The sequence below is a fragment of the Idiotropiscis lumnitzeri genome, chromosome 11 (genome assembly GCF_059441095.1).
Source record: "Idiotropiscis lumnitzeri isolate Australia: NSW breed Sydney's pygmy pipehorse chromosome 11, RoL_Ilum_1.0, whole genome shotgun sequence".
NCBI classification, from domain to species: Eukaryota; Metazoa; Chordata; class Actinopteri; order Syngnathiformes; family Syngnathidae; genus Idiotropiscis; species Idiotropiscis lumnitzeri.
Window position 1 is genome coordinate 3,004,357 of NC_142401.1, and position 16,247 is coordinate 3,020,603.

The 16,247-nt window shown below is 41.5% G+C and overlaps 1 protein-coding gene across 12 annotated transcripts in view; it reads left to right on the forward strand.

Annotated features, from left to right (window-relative positions):
* The window catches only part of itpr1b (inositol 1,4,5-trisphosphate receptor, type 1b), a 47,444-nt gene that overhangs the window by 2,918 nt on the left and 28,279 nt on the right, over nucleotides 1-16,247 (forward strand). For 3 of the 12 annotated variants that reach the window (XM_088309764.1, XM_088309766.1, XM_088309769.1), the window contains exons 3-42: nucleotides 397-467; nucleotides 935-1,050; nucleotides 1,184-1,270; nucleotides 1,397-1,555; nucleotides 1,973-2,071; nucleotides 2,190-2,273; nucleotides 2,351-2,497; nucleotides 2,634-2,738; nucleotides 2,882-2,926; nucleotides 3,249-3,278; nucleotides 3,578-3,732; nucleotides 3,986-4,085; nucleotides 4,167-4,327; nucleotides 4,410-4,551; nucleotides 4,628-4,786; nucleotides 4,867-5,039; nucleotides 5,161-5,280; nucleotides 5,360-5,551; nucleotides 5,747-5,998; nucleotides 6,097-6,238; nucleotides 6,532-6,685; nucleotides 6,754-6,947; nucleotides 7,027-7,165; nucleotides 7,478-7,532; nucleotides 7,628-7,793; nucleotides 7,889-8,056; nucleotides 8,920-8,991; nucleotides 9,068-9,205; nucleotides 9,300-9,425; nucleotides 9,521-9,721; nucleotides 9,890-10,141; nucleotides 10,703-10,828; nucleotides 10,936-11,064; nucleotides 11,467-11,484; nucleotides 11,901-11,927; nucleotides 12,211-12,331; nucleotides 12,424-12,608; nucleotides 13,511-13,659; nucleotides 14,175-14,286; nucleotides 14,858-14,893. In XM_088309764.1, coding sequence (XP_088165890.1) covers nucleotides 397-467; nucleotides 935-1,050; nucleotides 1,184-1,270; nucleotides 1,397-1,555; nucleotides 1,973-2,071; nucleotides 2,190-2,273; nucleotides 2,351-2,497; nucleotides 2,634-2,738; nucleotides 2,882-2,926; nucleotides 3,249-3,278; nucleotides 3,578-3,732; nucleotides 3,986-4,085; nucleotides 4,167-4,327; nucleotides 4,410-4,551; nucleotides 4,628-4,786; nucleotides 4,867-5,039; nucleotides 5,161-5,280; nucleotides 5,360-5,551; nucleotides 5,747-5,998; nucleotides 6,097-6,238; nucleotides 6,532-6,685; nucleotides 6,754-6,947; nucleotides 7,027-7,165; nucleotides 7,478-7,532; nucleotides 7,628-7,793; nucleotides 7,889-8,056; nucleotides 8,920-8,991; nucleotides 9,068-9,205; nucleotides 9,300-9,425; nucleotides 9,521-9,721; nucleotides 9,890-10,141; nucleotides 10,703-10,828; nucleotides 10,936-11,064; nucleotides 11,467-11,484; nucleotides 11,901-11,927; nucleotides 12,211-12,331; nucleotides 12,424-12,608; nucleotides 13,511-13,659; nucleotides 14,175-14,286; nucleotides 14,858-14,893 — 5,107 coding nt within the window. The remainder of the gene's footprint in view (nucleotides 1-396; nucleotides 468-934; nucleotides 1,051-1,183; nucleotides 1,271-1,396; nucleotides 1,556-1,972; nucleotides 2,072-2,189; nucleotides 2,274-2,350; nucleotides 2,498-2,633; nucleotides 2,739-2,881; nucleotides 2,927-3,248; nucleotides 3,279-3,577; nucleotides 3,733-3,985; nucleotides 4,086-4,166; nucleotides 4,328-4,409; nucleotides 4,552-4,627; nucleotides 4,787-4,866; nucleotides 5,040-5,160; nucleotides 5,281-5,359; nucleotides 5,552-5,746; nucleotides 5,999-6,096; nucleotides 6,239-6,531; nucleotides 6,686-6,753; nucleotides 6,948-7,026; nucleotides 7,166-7,477; nucleotides 7,533-7,627; nucleotides 7,794-7,888; nucleotides 8,057-8,919; nucleotides 8,992-9,067; nucleotides 9,206-9,299; nucleotides 9,426-9,520; nucleotides 9,722-9,889; nucleotides 10,142-10,702; nucleotides 10,829-10,935; nucleotides 11,065-11,466; nucleotides 11,485-11,900; nucleotides 11,928-12,210; nucleotides 12,332-12,423; nucleotides 12,609-13,510; nucleotides 13,660-14,174; nucleotides 14,287-14,857; nucleotides 14,894-16,247) is intronic. The other 9 variants (XM_088309768.1, XM_088309773.1, XM_088309765.1 and 6 more) reach the window with 8 other exon arrangements.

Here is a 16,247-nt window from a genome sequence, read left to right on the forward strand (position 1 = left end):
CTCTTTGTCCTCTTAGAATTGGCAGGTAACAATAAATGCAGTTGCAGTTGAAAATACTTGCCTGCCATTCCTCGGTAAAGATGATTTCAAATCAATGTTAACCCTGAAAGCTCAACGGAAGCAAACATTTGCCATTTATTCCCTCAGGGTTCTGTACTAGAACCACTCCTTCACTCAGGCTGCACTTATTAATAGAAGGCACTCTAAAGGAGACCATTCTTTTATCAGTCCAACTTGTGCAAAGTACAGTAATTGATTAGTTTACGGTAGCACAGGAAATTCTACTGCTGGATATATGTGTATGCAATTGGGACTTGAGATTGCAGGGTTGTTTTCATTTTTTTAAAAAGGGGGTTAAACTGATTTAAATGTTAATTTTGGTACCTGTTTCCTTAGACTTGTGGATGACCGCTGCGTGGTTCAACCCGACACTGGTGACCTTAACAACCCGCCCAAGAAATTCAGAGGTAAGGCGGCGGGCCCATCAAACACTTTTTATTATGAGTCTGAATTTTGTGGAAGTTTTTGCCTGATTCTGAGTAAGGCACAGTAGATAAATTCCAAGACAGAATTAACGACTGTCTTTCTCAAAATAAGACCTGTGGAAGTACAAATTGCTCTGTTTGCTCAATCAACCCCGATTGCCTTCTTTGTTTTCCTCTCAGTCGTTTGTTGTTATTGGCCAAGGCTTTTGATTCAGATTTCAGATTTTACAAATATTTGTCCCCGTAACAAAAAGAGATAGAAAAATGTCTGCTCGGGTTTGAACTTAGCCTGCTACCTGTTGTGTCGAGCTGCGTTCGTACGCTCACTTAAGAGTTGTTGCGAGTCGGGCCTTCCTTGTAGCGACATTTTAAACTTGTTTCTCAACAAAATGGTATGTCTTAACATGGCACGGTTTCACAGTTTGTTTTATTTTGCCCTCTGTCCCCAGATTGCCTTTTCAGACTGTGTCCCATGAACAGATACTCGGCACAGAAGCAATTCTGGAAGGCCGCAAAACCTGGCGGCAACAGCACCACTGACACTGTTCTCCTCAACAAACTGCATGTAAGACCCCATGGCAACTGGTTCGACGTCGCTTTTGACATGAACTTTGACCTGCGCAACAAAGTGACTGAATTGAATTCTCTACAGCGGACTTGATTTGGAGTGTAATTGTTGACTTTTCTCTTCGATGTAGCATGCGGCTGACTTGGAAAAGAAGCAGAATGAGTCTGAGAATCGCAAGTTGCTTGGGTCGGTCATCCAATATGGAAATGTCATTCAGGTACGTTCAACAACCTGAGAGATCAAAGTTAAGTTTTCACTGACTTTGTCGTGCCATCGATGGTAATGTGCTGTAGCTATTTACAATCATTTGTACCAACCTAAGATTTTTTTTTTCTCTCCGAAGCTGCTCCATTTGAAAAGCAACAAGTACCTGACAGTGAACAAGCGTCTGCCTGCACTGCTGGAAAAAAACGCCATGAGAGTGACACTGGACTCAGCGGGAAATGAGGGCTCCTGGTTCTACATTCAACCTTTCTACAAATTGCGCTCCCTAGGAGACAGTGTGGGTAGATTGGGCTGTGGGTCTCAGAGAAAGTATTTTACTGCATGTAAATTTCTAATGAGATAATAATAATATATTACAAATAAATATTAACCATATCTTTATGTGTGGGCGGTGTATTAATAATTTTGGGCTTGCCTTTTTACGCAGGTATTCAAAAATGTTAGAAATAAGCACCGAAACATTCTTGAGCAGTCCCAATTGTGCCATTGTAGAGAACTACTGTAGTCATCCATGATGCGGGCCATAGCGCCCTCTAGCGTTCATTGTAAAATTCTTCACCCGTTTTCAAGCGCGCCACTTTCTCTGTGAAAATATTTCGTAGATTGTCATGGGAAATGGACTAAAAATATTTATTTGGTATTGCGAAAGTGTGGTTGAATTTTGCACATTTTTTTTTCTGCTGCACTCCTGAAGGTGGTGATTGGAGATAAAGTTGTCCTTAACCCCGTGAATGCTGGACAGCCTCTACACGCCAGCAGTCACCAACTTGTCGACAACCCAGGATGCAATGAGGTATATTTTTCTAAATGGCGAAATCTACTGTTATGTTTGTATAATACTTCATTACTATAAATTGTATTTCATTATATGTATTCATGCATTTTAATTGTTGGCCTTCTCTTTCATCTAGGTTAATTCTGTAAATTGCAACACCAGTTGGAAAGTGGTTTTATTCATGAAATGGAGTGACAACAAGGAAACCATCCTCAAAGGGGTCGGTGCATTGTTTTTATTTTTGGTGAGCGACATGGCAGAACGCAGCGTCCTTCTAAAATCCATTTGCAATGGCAGGGAGATGTTGTCCGGTTGTTCCATGCAGAGCAAGAAAAGTTCCTCACGTGTGATGACCACAGAAAGAAGCAATACGTGTTCCTGAGAACAACAGGCCGCCAATCTGCCACGTCTGCCACAAGCAGCAAGGCACTCTGGGAAGTAGAGGTTAGTGTGTTCTTTTTCTTTCTGTTGCAAGATGTGTGGAGTCCAAACCTGAAGTAAGAAAAATATTCTTGTTGACCCTGGTTTACCTTTCTTTATGAAAGTTTTCTGACTTTGTCTTCCATCTTGACCTTGGCAGGTGGTCCACCATGACCCATGCCGGGGAGGTGCGGGCTACTGGAACAGCCTGTTCAGGTTTAAACATCTGGCAACTGGTTGGTATTTGGCTGCAGAGGTGGGTGAGGTGTGTGTCTCCACTTTTCTTTTTACTGTACTAATTGGTTACAGTACAGCAAAATGTTTTTCTTTAATAATAAATTCACAAAATTATGGAGGTCAACGCCTTGCTCAATAGTCATCCTTTGTTATATGTGGTTTGTCGGACAGGTGAACCCTGACATTGAGGAAGAGAGTGTTGAGCAGCGATCGGCAGTAAGTCACTTTGATTGGCGTTCCACTATTTAGCTATATCTATATATATATATATATATATGTATGTGTGTATATATATATGTGTGTATATATATATGTGTATATATATATATATATATATATATATATATATATATATGTGTGTATATATATATATGTGTGTATATATATATATGTGTATATATATATATATATATATATATATATATATATATATATATATATATATATGTGTGTATATATATATGTGTGTATATATATATATATATATATATATATATATATATATATATATATTGTTGATCTTTGCTTTCTGTGCTAGGTGGTGGACTTCACACCCTTTAACTTCCAGGTACCACATAAATACATTACTAATACATAAATGTATTACAAACTGTAAGTAGTCATGAATTGTCCCAAATGGTGTGCTTCTCTTAGCGTGTGACACTTTTTAACTGAATCAATTCGCTGCTGATTCATTTGTTATTTGAAAACTCCACTAGGGGGCAGACTTTTACTATAATCAGCCAGGGTCCAGGCTAATGTGTGCTTCTGGATTCCTCAGCATTATGATAGATATTTGATTATAGATGATATATTTTTCTCAACTTGAGGACTGTGTCTGTTACATTGTTCGTTTTCATTATCCAGCTGGATTCAGATACTGAAGCTTTACGTGGCCGTCTCCGGGCCCCTCAAGAGAAAATCATGTACACCCTTGTCCCGGTTCCAGATGGCATGGAAATCTCATCCATCTTTGAATTAGACCCCACCACTTTGAGAGGCGGAGACAGCATGGTGCCCAGGTACAAATTAAACACGTTAGAAGAAACATCTGTCGCTGATTCACCCTCATGCTTTCAAATTTGGCTAAGACAGCTATTTACACTCTTAGAACTTTCATTACAGTCAAGATGACTTAAGCTGGGGTGCACACTTACTTATTTTAAACATCTTAACAGATTTTTTTTCCCAAATTTGAAAGAATGCCAGCATTCATTTGTTTTTTTTATTAACCTTGCTTCATTCCTCAGTTCTGCCATATTTGTCATTTTTTAGGAGTTCCTATGTGCGGCTAAAACACTTGTGCACCAACACCTGGGTTCACAGCACCAACCTCCCCATCGACAAAGAGGAGGAAAAGCCTGTTATGTTGAGAGTGAGATCAATAGAAAAGCAAGTCATTTATCAGATGGACCAATGGATTTACAGTACATTAAACATATTCAATTTTTTTCAGATTGGAACGTCAGCGGTGAAAGAAGACAAGGAGGCTTTTGCCATTGTCCCGGTGCCACCAGCGGAGGTGCGAGATTTGGACTTTGCCAACGATGCAAGTAAAGTCTTGGCGTCAATCGCAGGCAAACTGGAAAAGGGCACCATCACGCAGAATGAAAGAAGGTCAACATGCTACCAGCTTTCGAGGTTTTAACTACATTTCTATGAATCAATTTTATTCTAAACCCGCACATGCTCTCTGCAGGTTTGTGACCAAGCTTCTGGAAGATTTAGTCTTCTTCGTCGTGGACATCCCAAACAGTGGACAGGATGTCTTGGAGATCATGGTGAACAAACCAAACAGAGAAAGGCAGAAACTCATGAGAGAGCAGAATATCCTGAAGCAGGTTTGTTTCAACCCTCAGAAAGTCCCTCAACAATCCAAAATGTTGCCATTTGAATTGCTCGCTGCTTTTTTTGCAGATCTTCAAACTTCTTCAAGCCCCTTTCACCGACAGCGGTGACGGTCCCATGCTGCGCTTAGAGGAGCTGGGTGATCAACGTCACGCTCCTTTTCGCCACATTTGTCGGCTTTGTTATCGAGTGTTACGTCACTCTCAGCAGGACTACAGAAAGAACCAGGTGGGTGAACGCGACTGCTTCACGCTGACGCGAGAATCTTCATTCTGTGGTGGTCATCCTTTCTTGTCTTCTTTTCACAGGAATATATCGCCAAGCAGTTTCGCTTCATGCAGAAACAAATTGGTTACGACGTGCTTGCAGAAGACACAATAACGGCTCTACTTCACAACAACCGGAAGTTGCTCGAGAAACATATCACTGCGGCCGAGATAGACACATTCGTCACACTTGTGAGGAAAAATCGGGAGCCAAGGTGAATTTGAGATTTTAGTATTATTATTATTGCATTGCTGAATATATTATGTTGTGATTAAAAAAATGGCAATGAAGTGTTTGTTAAGCTATCTCTGGTATTTGTTGTGACGTGCACATAGGTTTTTGGACTACCTGTCGGATCTTTGCGTGTCCATGAACAAATCCATCCCTGTGACGCAGGAGCTCATCTGTAATGCCGTGCTTGATCCGACCAATGCTGACATCCTCATCGAAACTAGGTAAGCTTCGTCATTTCGGTTACAACTGCTGATTTTATTTTGGAAATTTAAAAAAATGTAAATGATGTCTCTTCATTAGGTTAGTTCTATCCAGGTTTGAAGTTGATGTAGGAAGCAATGGCGACAATCCAGTCGAGGCTGAAGATGAAGAGGAGGTGTGGCTATTCTGGAAGGACAATTTCAAGGATATTCGCAGTAAGAGCGTACGAGAGTTGGCCCAAGATGCAAAGGAGGGTCAGAAGGAGGACTATGAGGTGGTCAGTTATTACAGGTCAGATATGTTTGAACACACATTTTGCTTTCTTTACTCTGTGAAATAATAATAAAAAGTATGTGAGTTCATGTCAGGCAAAACCTGGCGTCACCTTCTGCGGAAATTACAGCAACAATAATAGTTTCACGTTTTGGGCAAAAAACAGAATGCATACAGTTACTGGCAAACGTCATCCACGTGATTTCTTGATAGGTGCCAACTCAACCTTTTTGCCCGGATGTGTTTGGACCGTCAGTACTTGGCCATCAATAAGATCTCTGGACAGCTGGACGTGGATTTGATCCTTCGCTCTATGTCTGATGAAGATTTGCCCTTTGACCTGCGGGCGTCTTTCTGTCGCCTCATGTTGCACATGCATGTGGACCGTGATCCCCAAGAGCAGGTCACGCCTGTCAAATATGCGCGTCTTTGGTCTGAGATCCCCTCTCAAATTACAATTGATGAGTGAGTTCCTTAAAGGAATATAGTAATTCCATTTCTTGTTGTGACAAGCAATTGACTGTCGATTTCGTTCTTGCGTGACTTTCCATTTGTCGTCCCAGCTACGATAATGATGGAACCAGCAGAGATGAGATCAAGGAGCGATTTTGCCTCACCATGGATTTTGTAGAAACCTACCTAAGAGAGGTGGTGTCACAAAATATTCCCTTCTCTGACAAGGAGAAAAACAAGCTGACCTTTGAGGTATTTCTTTTTGAATTTTTGACATGTATTAGCAGAAAACAAAAAAATAAAACGGTAAATTGTGTTTGGGAGATTTTGTTCAGTTATAACGATGAAAAAAAAAAAAAATATATGAATGATCTGAAATTTGAGAGAAATAAAATAAAATAAAATATTCAGCGTAAAATCAACTCTATTTTATTTCAAATTGTACTCTGTTTACTGAGACCAAATATTCAAATTTTTTTCGAGTACTCTTCAAAATTGACTGTGTACGCGTTGTTTGTCATGGTTGTCAATTTATTTTCCATCAGGTGGTGAATTTGGCAAGAAACCTCATATACTTCGGCTTCTACAACTTCAGTGATCTGTTACGGTTGACAAAGATACTGCTGAATATTTTAGACTGTGTCCACGTCAGCACCGTTTACCCCATCAACAAGATTGAGAAAGAAGAGCAAAACAAAGGTTGGCAACTTGCTCCTGATTCTTCACTCGTGGGATTTCCGTCATGGTTGAGGTTTGTGTTTCTGTAGCTGGCAGTAATGTGATGAAGTCCATTCACGGAGTCGGGGAACTAATGACCCAGGTCGTGCTGCGAGGAGGCGCTTTGCTGCACACCACACCGACTCATCAGCCAGAGGGCGATGTAGTTAAAGCCCAAACTGAACCAGAGAGAGAAGACATTATGGTCATGGACACCAAGCTTAAAATCATTGAAATCCTTCAGGTGCGGCATCAGACGACCGATTTTTGTCGGAACTAGTATCGAGCGCTGTTGTTTGACTTTGACCTTTCTCTTGCCTCAGTTTATCCTAAACGTGCGGCTGGACTACAGAATCTCCTGCCTACTCTGCATTTTCAAACGAGAGTTTGATGAAAACAACCAGCAATCGGAAAACGCTGCCAGCCAGAATGGAAGCAATATTGTCACCAGTCAGATGCCAGGTATGTGAGGGCGCACCCAAAATCTTGACTGGTTGATGAACGCGAGTGCACTGTGCCGCAAGCGCAAACGCGGTCGACAATCAGCTTCAGCTCGCTTGAGCACAGCCGTGTATTCGGAGGGACAGTTTCTCCCGCCACTTGTTAATGATGTCCGCCACCTTGCATAATCGCATTCTATTAAAGTCAAGGACAGTGTCTGCAATTACACAAATAACATTTTAATCACGAGAGTAAAGTGATCATTTTACAAGAATAAAGTCGATAAAATGTGCAATATTCTTGTAATAATATTTTTTTTCTAAATTTTATCAGGAAATCTTGACTTTGAAAATATTGAGGAGCAGGCGGAAGGAATATTTGGAGGAAGGTAATTCTCAAATCATCTTGCCACATCATCTTGGATAGCTTGAAGCAAGATTCAGTTAAGATAATGAACTTTTTTTTTTCCCTTTGGCCATTTAGTGAAGAGAACACCCCACTTGACCTGGATGAGCATGGTGGACGTACGTTCCTAAGAGTGCTTCTACACCTTACCATGCATGATTATCCTCCTCTTGTATCCGGAGCGCTTCATCTGCTCTTCCGACACTTCAGCCAGAGGCAGGAAGTTCTCATGGCTTTCAAACAGGTAGCGTTGTTTCCTCCGCCGCTTTTTTTTTTAAATCTCTTACAGTTCTGGATATCAGTGATGACAAAACGTTTAATGCCTCCATCCTTGTGCAGGTCCAGCTCCTTGTGACCAGGCAGGATGTTGATAACTACAAGCAGATCAAATCAGACCTTGACCAATTGCGGTCCATTGTGGAGAAGTCCGAGTTGTGGGTTTACAAAAGACAGGGAGAAGATGGGATGGATGGGGATGGACCCTCCGAGTCAGATAACAAAAAGAAGGTAAAGTGGTTGCACTTTAAGGTTACGCACTAATGCCGGGGGTTGCTCGCTACAAACTAGGCTGATCTACCTTGTCTTCTCTTCTAATTTGTTCATATACTATACAGGTGTAGTCTAAGTAGCTTTAAAGCAGTGAACGGAGTTGTTTGCAGTACTGTACTATAATCCAGTCCATTTCACACGTCGGCCTTCAGTGAAGTGCTGCTTAGTCCGACTTGAATAAATCCCCCTCATAATACCATAAATTATGACTCCACGGCTGGAGAAATAATATACAGACACACACTTTGGCACTACGGGGTTATTGGATGACCTCAGCTCACGAGAGCTCGCTTCTCTTGAAAGGTCCGTCTTGAAAATGGCCTCGCAAGTCTATCTGCAACCAAATCCACAATTTTCCCTCCTTTGGCCATTGTGGGTTGAATAAGCAAGAATATCTTTTAGATTTTTTTTTTTTTTTTAAAGTCGCCGGGTAAGACTGTCTGGTGTGGATTTGTTGATCCCTCTCACAAGTGACTATCGAGTTACAAGACGCGTTCGTCACCTTCAACGTGAGGCCTGCGAGATGGTCTTACTGTCACCAGCTCGTTATCGCAACTGTCTATCAACTCAAAGAGCCCGTTTAATGTATGTGCCACTGGACCATAAAATCTGCCTGGCAACACAAACTCTCACCTAAAAATACAACACTGGCATATAATATGACATGAATGTGAAGGGATAAAAATAATCAATTAACTTTTATCGTAAATATGATCACAATTTCTTGATTTGTGGTTATATTAGGCCAGCAGAGAAGGCCTTGACCTCCCACCACTGTTGTAATCAGTTAAAGCATCCATGTTCTGTTTTTTTTTTTTCAGGAGGACTCTCTAAGTTCTGACAAGAGCAGCACAGAAAGCACAAGCAACTATAACTACAGGGTTGTAAAAGAGGTATTACTGCTTTATTATGAATTTTCATTGAACCGTCTTCTTTGCCGCTAAATATTTGTTCCCCATTTCTGTCCAGATTCTGCTGCGTCTCAGTACGCTTTGCGTCCAGGAGGGGAGCTCAGGGAAAAAGAATAAGAAGCAGCAGCAGAGGCTGCTGAGAAACATGGGCGCACACTCCGTGGTGCTGGAGCTTCTGCAGATCCCTTATGAAAAGGTCCCTACGTGGTTGTGAGGTTCAACACTCCATCTCATACAGTTGAACATTTACAGACGCCAAAAAAAAGGAGATTCTGTGTTTTCTACGACAGGGTGAGGATGTTCGCATGCAGGAAATCATGAAACTGGCTCACGAGTTTCTGCAGAATTTCTGTGCCGGCAACCAGCAGAACCAAGCTCTTCTTCACAAGCATATCAACCTCTTTCTTAACCCAGGGGTGAGCGACATGCTCAAATCCGATTTGAATGATTTGAATTGTCTTGTTTATTATTTGCTCGTGCTTTTCCCTGAAGTCCTTTTCTGCTCTTTCAGATTCTAGAGGCCATCACCATGCAGCACATTTTCATGAATAACTTCCAACTCTGCAGTGAGATCAACGAGCGGGTGGTTCAACACTTTGTCCACTGCGCCGAGACGCACGGTCGACATGTCCAGTACCTTAAGTTTCTCCAAACCATCGTGAAGGCGGAGAATAAGTTCATCAAAAAGTGTCAAGACATTGTCATGGCTGAGGTTTGACATTTTGAGGATTTTATGAACAAGTGTTGTAAAAAAAAAATTGCAAATACATTTGTTGGGTCTTCACCTTTAAATGTTCCGATCGTAGTTTTTGAGCATTCAAATTTTTTTCCTTGAGTGCTGTGAAATGGTTGCGAGCATCTGTGACTCTGACCCCTTCAGCTCGTCAACTCAGGAGAGGATGTCCTCGTCTTCTACAACGATCGTGCATCCTTTCAAACATTAATTCAAATGATGCGCTCGGAGCGGGACCGTATGGACGAGAACAGCCAGTTGATGTACCACATCCACCTGGTGGAGCTGTTAGCGGTCTGCACCGAGGGCAAAAACGTCTACACTGAGATCAAATGTAACTCCCTGTTGCCTCTGGATGACATCGTGCGGGTGGTCACGCATGAAGACTGTATTCCTGAGGTGAGAGCGCTTCTTTTTTACATTTTGGTTGGAATATATTTAACGTCGCAAATTGCTCAGATGTACAATGAAATGTGTGACTTAGTTATCGCCATATTTTCCAGACAACCAGTCGCTCCTTAGTATAAATCGAACCGGGCCAAAATTGCATAATGAGGTAGAAAAAAAACATACATGAGTTGCACTGGAGTAGAAGTCGCATTTCACTCATGATTGGATGATTCTCTTGAGAGATATTTGTGTTCAGTCGTTCTCAGTCGTCTTGGAAAGGAGTAGGAGATGTCGGTGCATAAATCTAGAGCGCCCTCTTGTGGCTGTCTGTGAAACTACATTTTTTTCATGTATAAATCGCTGCGGAGTATAAATCACAGGACCAGCCAAACTATGAAAAAATGTGAAATTTGTAGTCGGGAAAATATGGTCGTTGCGGTGTTGCTATCCATGACATCATTATCATTAAATCCCGTGTGAAGCTTTTAAAATAATATTTTTATATATTTCCTCTAATAGAACTGTGAAAATCCTCTTCCCAAATAAATCCAAGGTTTTCACATGTTGTAGATAAAGATTGCCTATATCAACTTCCTGAACCACTGCTATGTCGACACCGAGGTGGAAATGAAGGAGATTTATACATCGAACCACATGTGGAAGCTGTTTGAAAACTTCCTGGTGGACATTTGCCGGGTAAGCAGGGCTCAACACCCGAATTAAGGAAAGAAAAAAAAAGCCCCGCTGTCACGCACAAACGACTGGTATGATAGAGTTGATCACACATGTTTATTTATGTCTAGGTGTGCAACAACACCAGTGACAGGAAGCACGCAGATACCATGCTGGAGTGTTACGTAACTGAGACAGTCATGAGCATCGTCACGTGTTTCTTCAGCTCTCCTTTCTCAGATCAGAGCACAAGCTTGCAGGTAATTGAACTGGTTGCGGCGGCATTTTTCAGAACGTCGGCCAAGCAGTTGGGTATTAATTATGTCGTACAGTTTGCAGTCTTTGTCAGCGTCTGTGTTATTGACTCCCCGGTTTTCAGTGTGATGATTGGATTGATTGAACCATCTACAATTAACGTAAACAGTTCGAGGCCAGCCACAACATGAGCACTCGAAGGAGATCCAATACGCAACATGCAATGCTAGAGTGTCCAAGAAAAAGAAAAATAGAAACAGCTCAATTTTATTTCTCAAGTTATCATTTCGATTAATTCGTTGCCTTAGGGCTCATTTCAGCTCGTGTTGTCACTTGTTGCTTTAATTATATATGTTGATTTAAGCAGTACATGCACGATAAAATACAAAATTCCTCTCTCCGCATAGATGGCTCGCAATATGTATGTAAGTAACAATCACTTTTTCCAACCTATCCCGAGTGTTACATCAACTTTTTTTGTATGTGATTCAAAGTGTTTTGTGGTCAAAGTAGTACTCTTTCTACTCTCTGTATGTTTCCCTTGGCTTAGTCAGCACTCTGACTTTGTTGTTCCCAAATCTGTGGGTGTGTTGCTCAAGGTTTTGCTGGAACTGGGTGTAGGTGATGCAATACCTCCAAATGGTCACTCCGTGTCCAAGCCCCAAGTTGGAGTGCTTGGCAGGTCAAATAGTTTGTAATGTTGTGGTTTGTCGTCACGTGCAGTTTCCCAGTGACATTTCACCATCGCGTTCATTTTAATTTCAGTAGAAAATGATTTTTTTTTTAATTTTGATTATTTTCACACCAGATTTATCAATCATATCATGACCCTCTTTTGCAGGCTGCCATTCTGGGAAAGATAACTGAGGTATTTAATTATTCTCTAGGGCTTAGACCAGACAATAGATTTGTCACCTTGTAGCAACCAGCTGCTAACCACCGCTGTGATACGCAGATTGATCCAAAAAGCTGGCTCTCTAAAATCTGAACAGCCTTCCACTTTAGTCAGGGATTCTACTTTAATAGTCATATTGAATATATGATATTTTATGATACTGTTGACGTTCACCACCGATATTCTTTTACTGTTCATGATAAACTAACGACAACACGATTACGCTATATCTTGTTTTTTGTTTGTTTGTTTGCAGACTCGTCAGCCCGTATTTGTCCAGCTGCTGCAAGGGGTTTTCCGAGTCTTCCACTGTAACTGGCTTAACCCTGTACAGAAAGCTTCGGTGGAAGCTTGCATTAAAGTACTCTCGGACGTCGGTATGATTTGACACCAACGTACGATTGTTGCTTAAAAAGTCTGATGCACCAATTCTTCAACCCCTCACACGTTTGCATGATTTTCAACCCAGCTAAGAGCAGAGCCATTGCCATCCCCGTGGATCTGGACAGTCAAGTCAACAACTTATTCGTCAAGTCCAATAATGTTGTGCAGAAGAGCCTCCTCAATTGGAAGCTGTCGGCTAAGAACACTTCCAGACGAGATTCGGGAATTCCGACCTCCAAAGACTACAGAAACATCATCGAAAGGCTTCAGGTGGGCACTTGTGATGTCGGTCGCAACAAAAGGACACGTATGAATGCAGAGCAACCAACCACATGATGCGCATTCGCATTCGGGGGAAACAATTTCAACAACCCGAGCTGTTGCGTGTCAAATTCTTTATAACGCATGACTGTGTGTTCACTGGAAGTCTCTGACGTCCCTCCTAAAAGTCATTGAAAGCACTTTGGCGAAAGCGTGCCGTTTCTAGACTGTGTGATTTCGCAACCTTGCTTCTTGCGCACTTTGAAATGGACAGCCAATGGTCCAAGCGCGTTCATGCCCGTTTCCTGTCACGGGGCGAGTGCTCCAGCAACCACCTTTCATTTTTAGAGGCCGAGGAATCACATGTTTAATATTACACTCGTATGTGCTGGATAGGAAGACTTTGGCTTGCAAAAAAACAAATGATGGTTGAGGTCATCTGAAAATTGTCCAGTCATGCCTCTTTTGTTGATAATTTTGATTAAAATGTCCAATTTTGTTTGCAGAATTATTCGATGTAATTTCTAGTTAATTGACCAGTAGACCGGACTGGTTTGCAAGGCACTTACTAGGAAATATAATAAGCCTAGTCTTGTTCATTTTGTCTAAAATGTTACTGTTTTGTTGTTTTGTTTTTTTTAGTTTACAGAGGCAATACACCTTTTGTATAATTTCTAGTCCAAATGATTTTGTCATGAGTAAGGTAACCGAACCATTTCTGAATGTTTATACCAGAATGTATTCTGTTTTTTGCCATACGGCATTCATCTTCTTGGCGCATTGTAGTTATAACTTTCCAAAAAGACACAATTGACTGTCCAAATATTTGTAAAGGTTGTGAACTCGCTCCATCTCAATAAATTGACTGCTTGTTTTATCTCAAAGCTGGCTCCAATGGTTTTCCTTTGCAGGACATCGTGTCAGCTCTGGAGGACCGTCTTCGGCCGCTCGTCCAAGCTGAGCTTTCGGTGCTTGTGGATGTCTTACATCGTCCTGAGTTGCTCTTCCCTGAGAACACCGAAGCTCGCAAGAAATGTGAAAGTGGAGGATTCATATCAAAGTATGAAACTACGAGATGTGTTTTTTCTTTTTTTTTTTTTTGATCTGGTCAATGATACGCTTTGAACCCATTAACCAGTTCTCACATGATACGCTCACTTGGCTACGAAGTTCTGCCTGATACGAGCTCAGACTGGATTATAAACAAACTGGCAGGGCACGTGGAGCCGATGCCGTTTCTGGGATTATCCTAACGCTTGGCTTTTGTGGAGTCCCTTAAAGTGTCAACTCTTAGCACAGCCAGCAAATCCTGAACTCAGATGCCCTGCGATCATTTAGGGAACGGAAGATGTATTTTTGGTTTGGATTTTAAACTAAATATTTATGCAACCGCACCTGAACGATTTTTCCATACATTTTCAAATTGATCAAATAAAGTGCCAACTCTTTGATGTGTGGCCACCAAATTTGTTTCCATAAATTCACCAGACAACTTTTGTGTTCACTTCAAGACTAACAACATAAACAACATGTAACGGGTGTATTTGTTTTCTCTCTCCATACGCTGAATGCCAGACTCATTAAACACACCAAGCAGTTGCTGGAAGAAAACGAAGAGCGTCTGTGCATCAAAGTACTGCAGACTCTCCGCGAAATGATGACGAAGGACCGTGGCTACGGAGAGAAGGTACCGACAACCAAACTCCAGGAAATGTTTTCCCTTTCCTGCTGTGCAAAATTTCCCCGTGACAAATGTTTCAATGGCAATCGATCATAAAGTAGATAAAGTGAGACGTGTACTTTGTTGTTTGTAATGCACCACAACAGATTCAAAGAAGAAATTGCACGGTGCGCCAAAATGTTCCTGAAGCGCAGAAATGCAGAATTGAAAGGAATTTTTAGCATAGCTGATACGGCATGACTCCTTCTTGTGACTGGTTGCAGGTCAGCCATCACATCGTTTCGAAGCTCCAAAATTGCAATGTTCATGAGACCATGTGTTGCCAACATTTGAAAAATGCTGGCACGTCACAATTTGTCTCAGGTTTGAGAAATCTCATCACGCGGCACTTAATTCATTTTATTTTCCTGCCGGCACGTTCAGCCGATACGATCGGCGATTTATTTGAATGCGCTGTCAAGTTTGTTGCGTGGTGTCTTAACAAGCTGCTACTAACTTTACATGTTGTCCGTGTGACTAAGCCTAACACACTAATTGCGCTGTACTAATTCCGCCCCTATACTTTTTTTTCTTCCAGCTGATTGCCTTTGATGATGAAATGGATGTGGCTGAGGTTGATTATTTTTTGATTTTTTGTTATTTTGATTAATGCACATATCACTCTCGCTGGCTCTAGTGGTTTTAAACATGCTTAATAGCATCTCATTTTTAAGCTTTGTTAGCAGCTTAGTCCATCCCATCCCAACTGAACCACTTCAAATACTCCGGGCATCTACATGGTGCATCACATGTATTAAAAAATGGCAGTTTATTTCCCAGTATGCCTGCATATTTGGAGAATTAATTTCAAGGTGTTGCGTAAAATATCTTGGTAGGTTCAACTGCAAATCTTGCCTTCCTCTGACATTGAGAAATGTCAGACAGATTTTAACAAATAATGCAAAAGTGTTTTTTGTTTTGTGCATGAAGGGCACCAACATAACTGTGATCAGTCACACAGTTTTGTGTTTACCCGGGATACATACAAACAATCAAAACAAATAATTCTGAATCTCTGTGATGTTTCCCCACGCGCTGTAAGTGCCCGGTGTATTTGGTCAGTACTAGCTCCTTTCAATTGTCATTTTCTTTTTAAATCTAGCCTATCCTGCAAGTTTGGATAGTTTGTGATATGCATTGTGCTTGAGTCTGTCGTTCCTTCATATGGTTAGGTACATTGTTTGTGTGCTTTTTCCGTGCGGGGATATTACCTAGGTCCATATTTACGTGCGCTTGGCCAGATGTGCAAGTTGCACACTTAAAGGGGATGTCAAAAAAAAAAAAATCTTTGCAATAGAATGTTCTATTTGGTCTTCACTTATCTAAACATGACATTCAGATTAATAATGCGTTCGAGGGATATTAAGTAAAGCAGCAAAATCCACCAGTTTTTAGCCATTTCAGGTGGCGGCCATTTTGTCACTTCTGTCAACCGAGAAATTGCTCAGGGCTCGGCTAGCGACCAATCACAGCTCATCTGTTGGTTGAAGCTGAATCCTGAGAATCTGTGATGTCACTTTCAGTCAACAAAAGTGACAAAATGGCCGCCCCTTCAGATGGCTAAAAACTGGTGGATTTTGCTGCTCAACTCATATTCCCCAAACACAATATTAATCAGATCCGTGACTCGTGAGTATAGTGACTTGAGGAGGGGATTCTCCCGATCACAGGGGCCAGACAGCGTGGGATGGCGGGCATGTCATACGTATGTGTGTGCGTTGCAAAATGATGCGTGATCATGACCAATGTCCACAAGGAAGTGAACAAAAGCAGGTTCCCCTTTTTCAGTTGTTGTTGTGAGTAGGATGTCGCAGGGATGCTGGGTGTGACTTCATCCCGTCTCATTTGTCATAACTGACTGTCAAAATGGAGGTCATGTCTCGTTTGGTTGCAGGGTTTGGTGGTTTTCTCTTTTTGGGGCTTTTAGG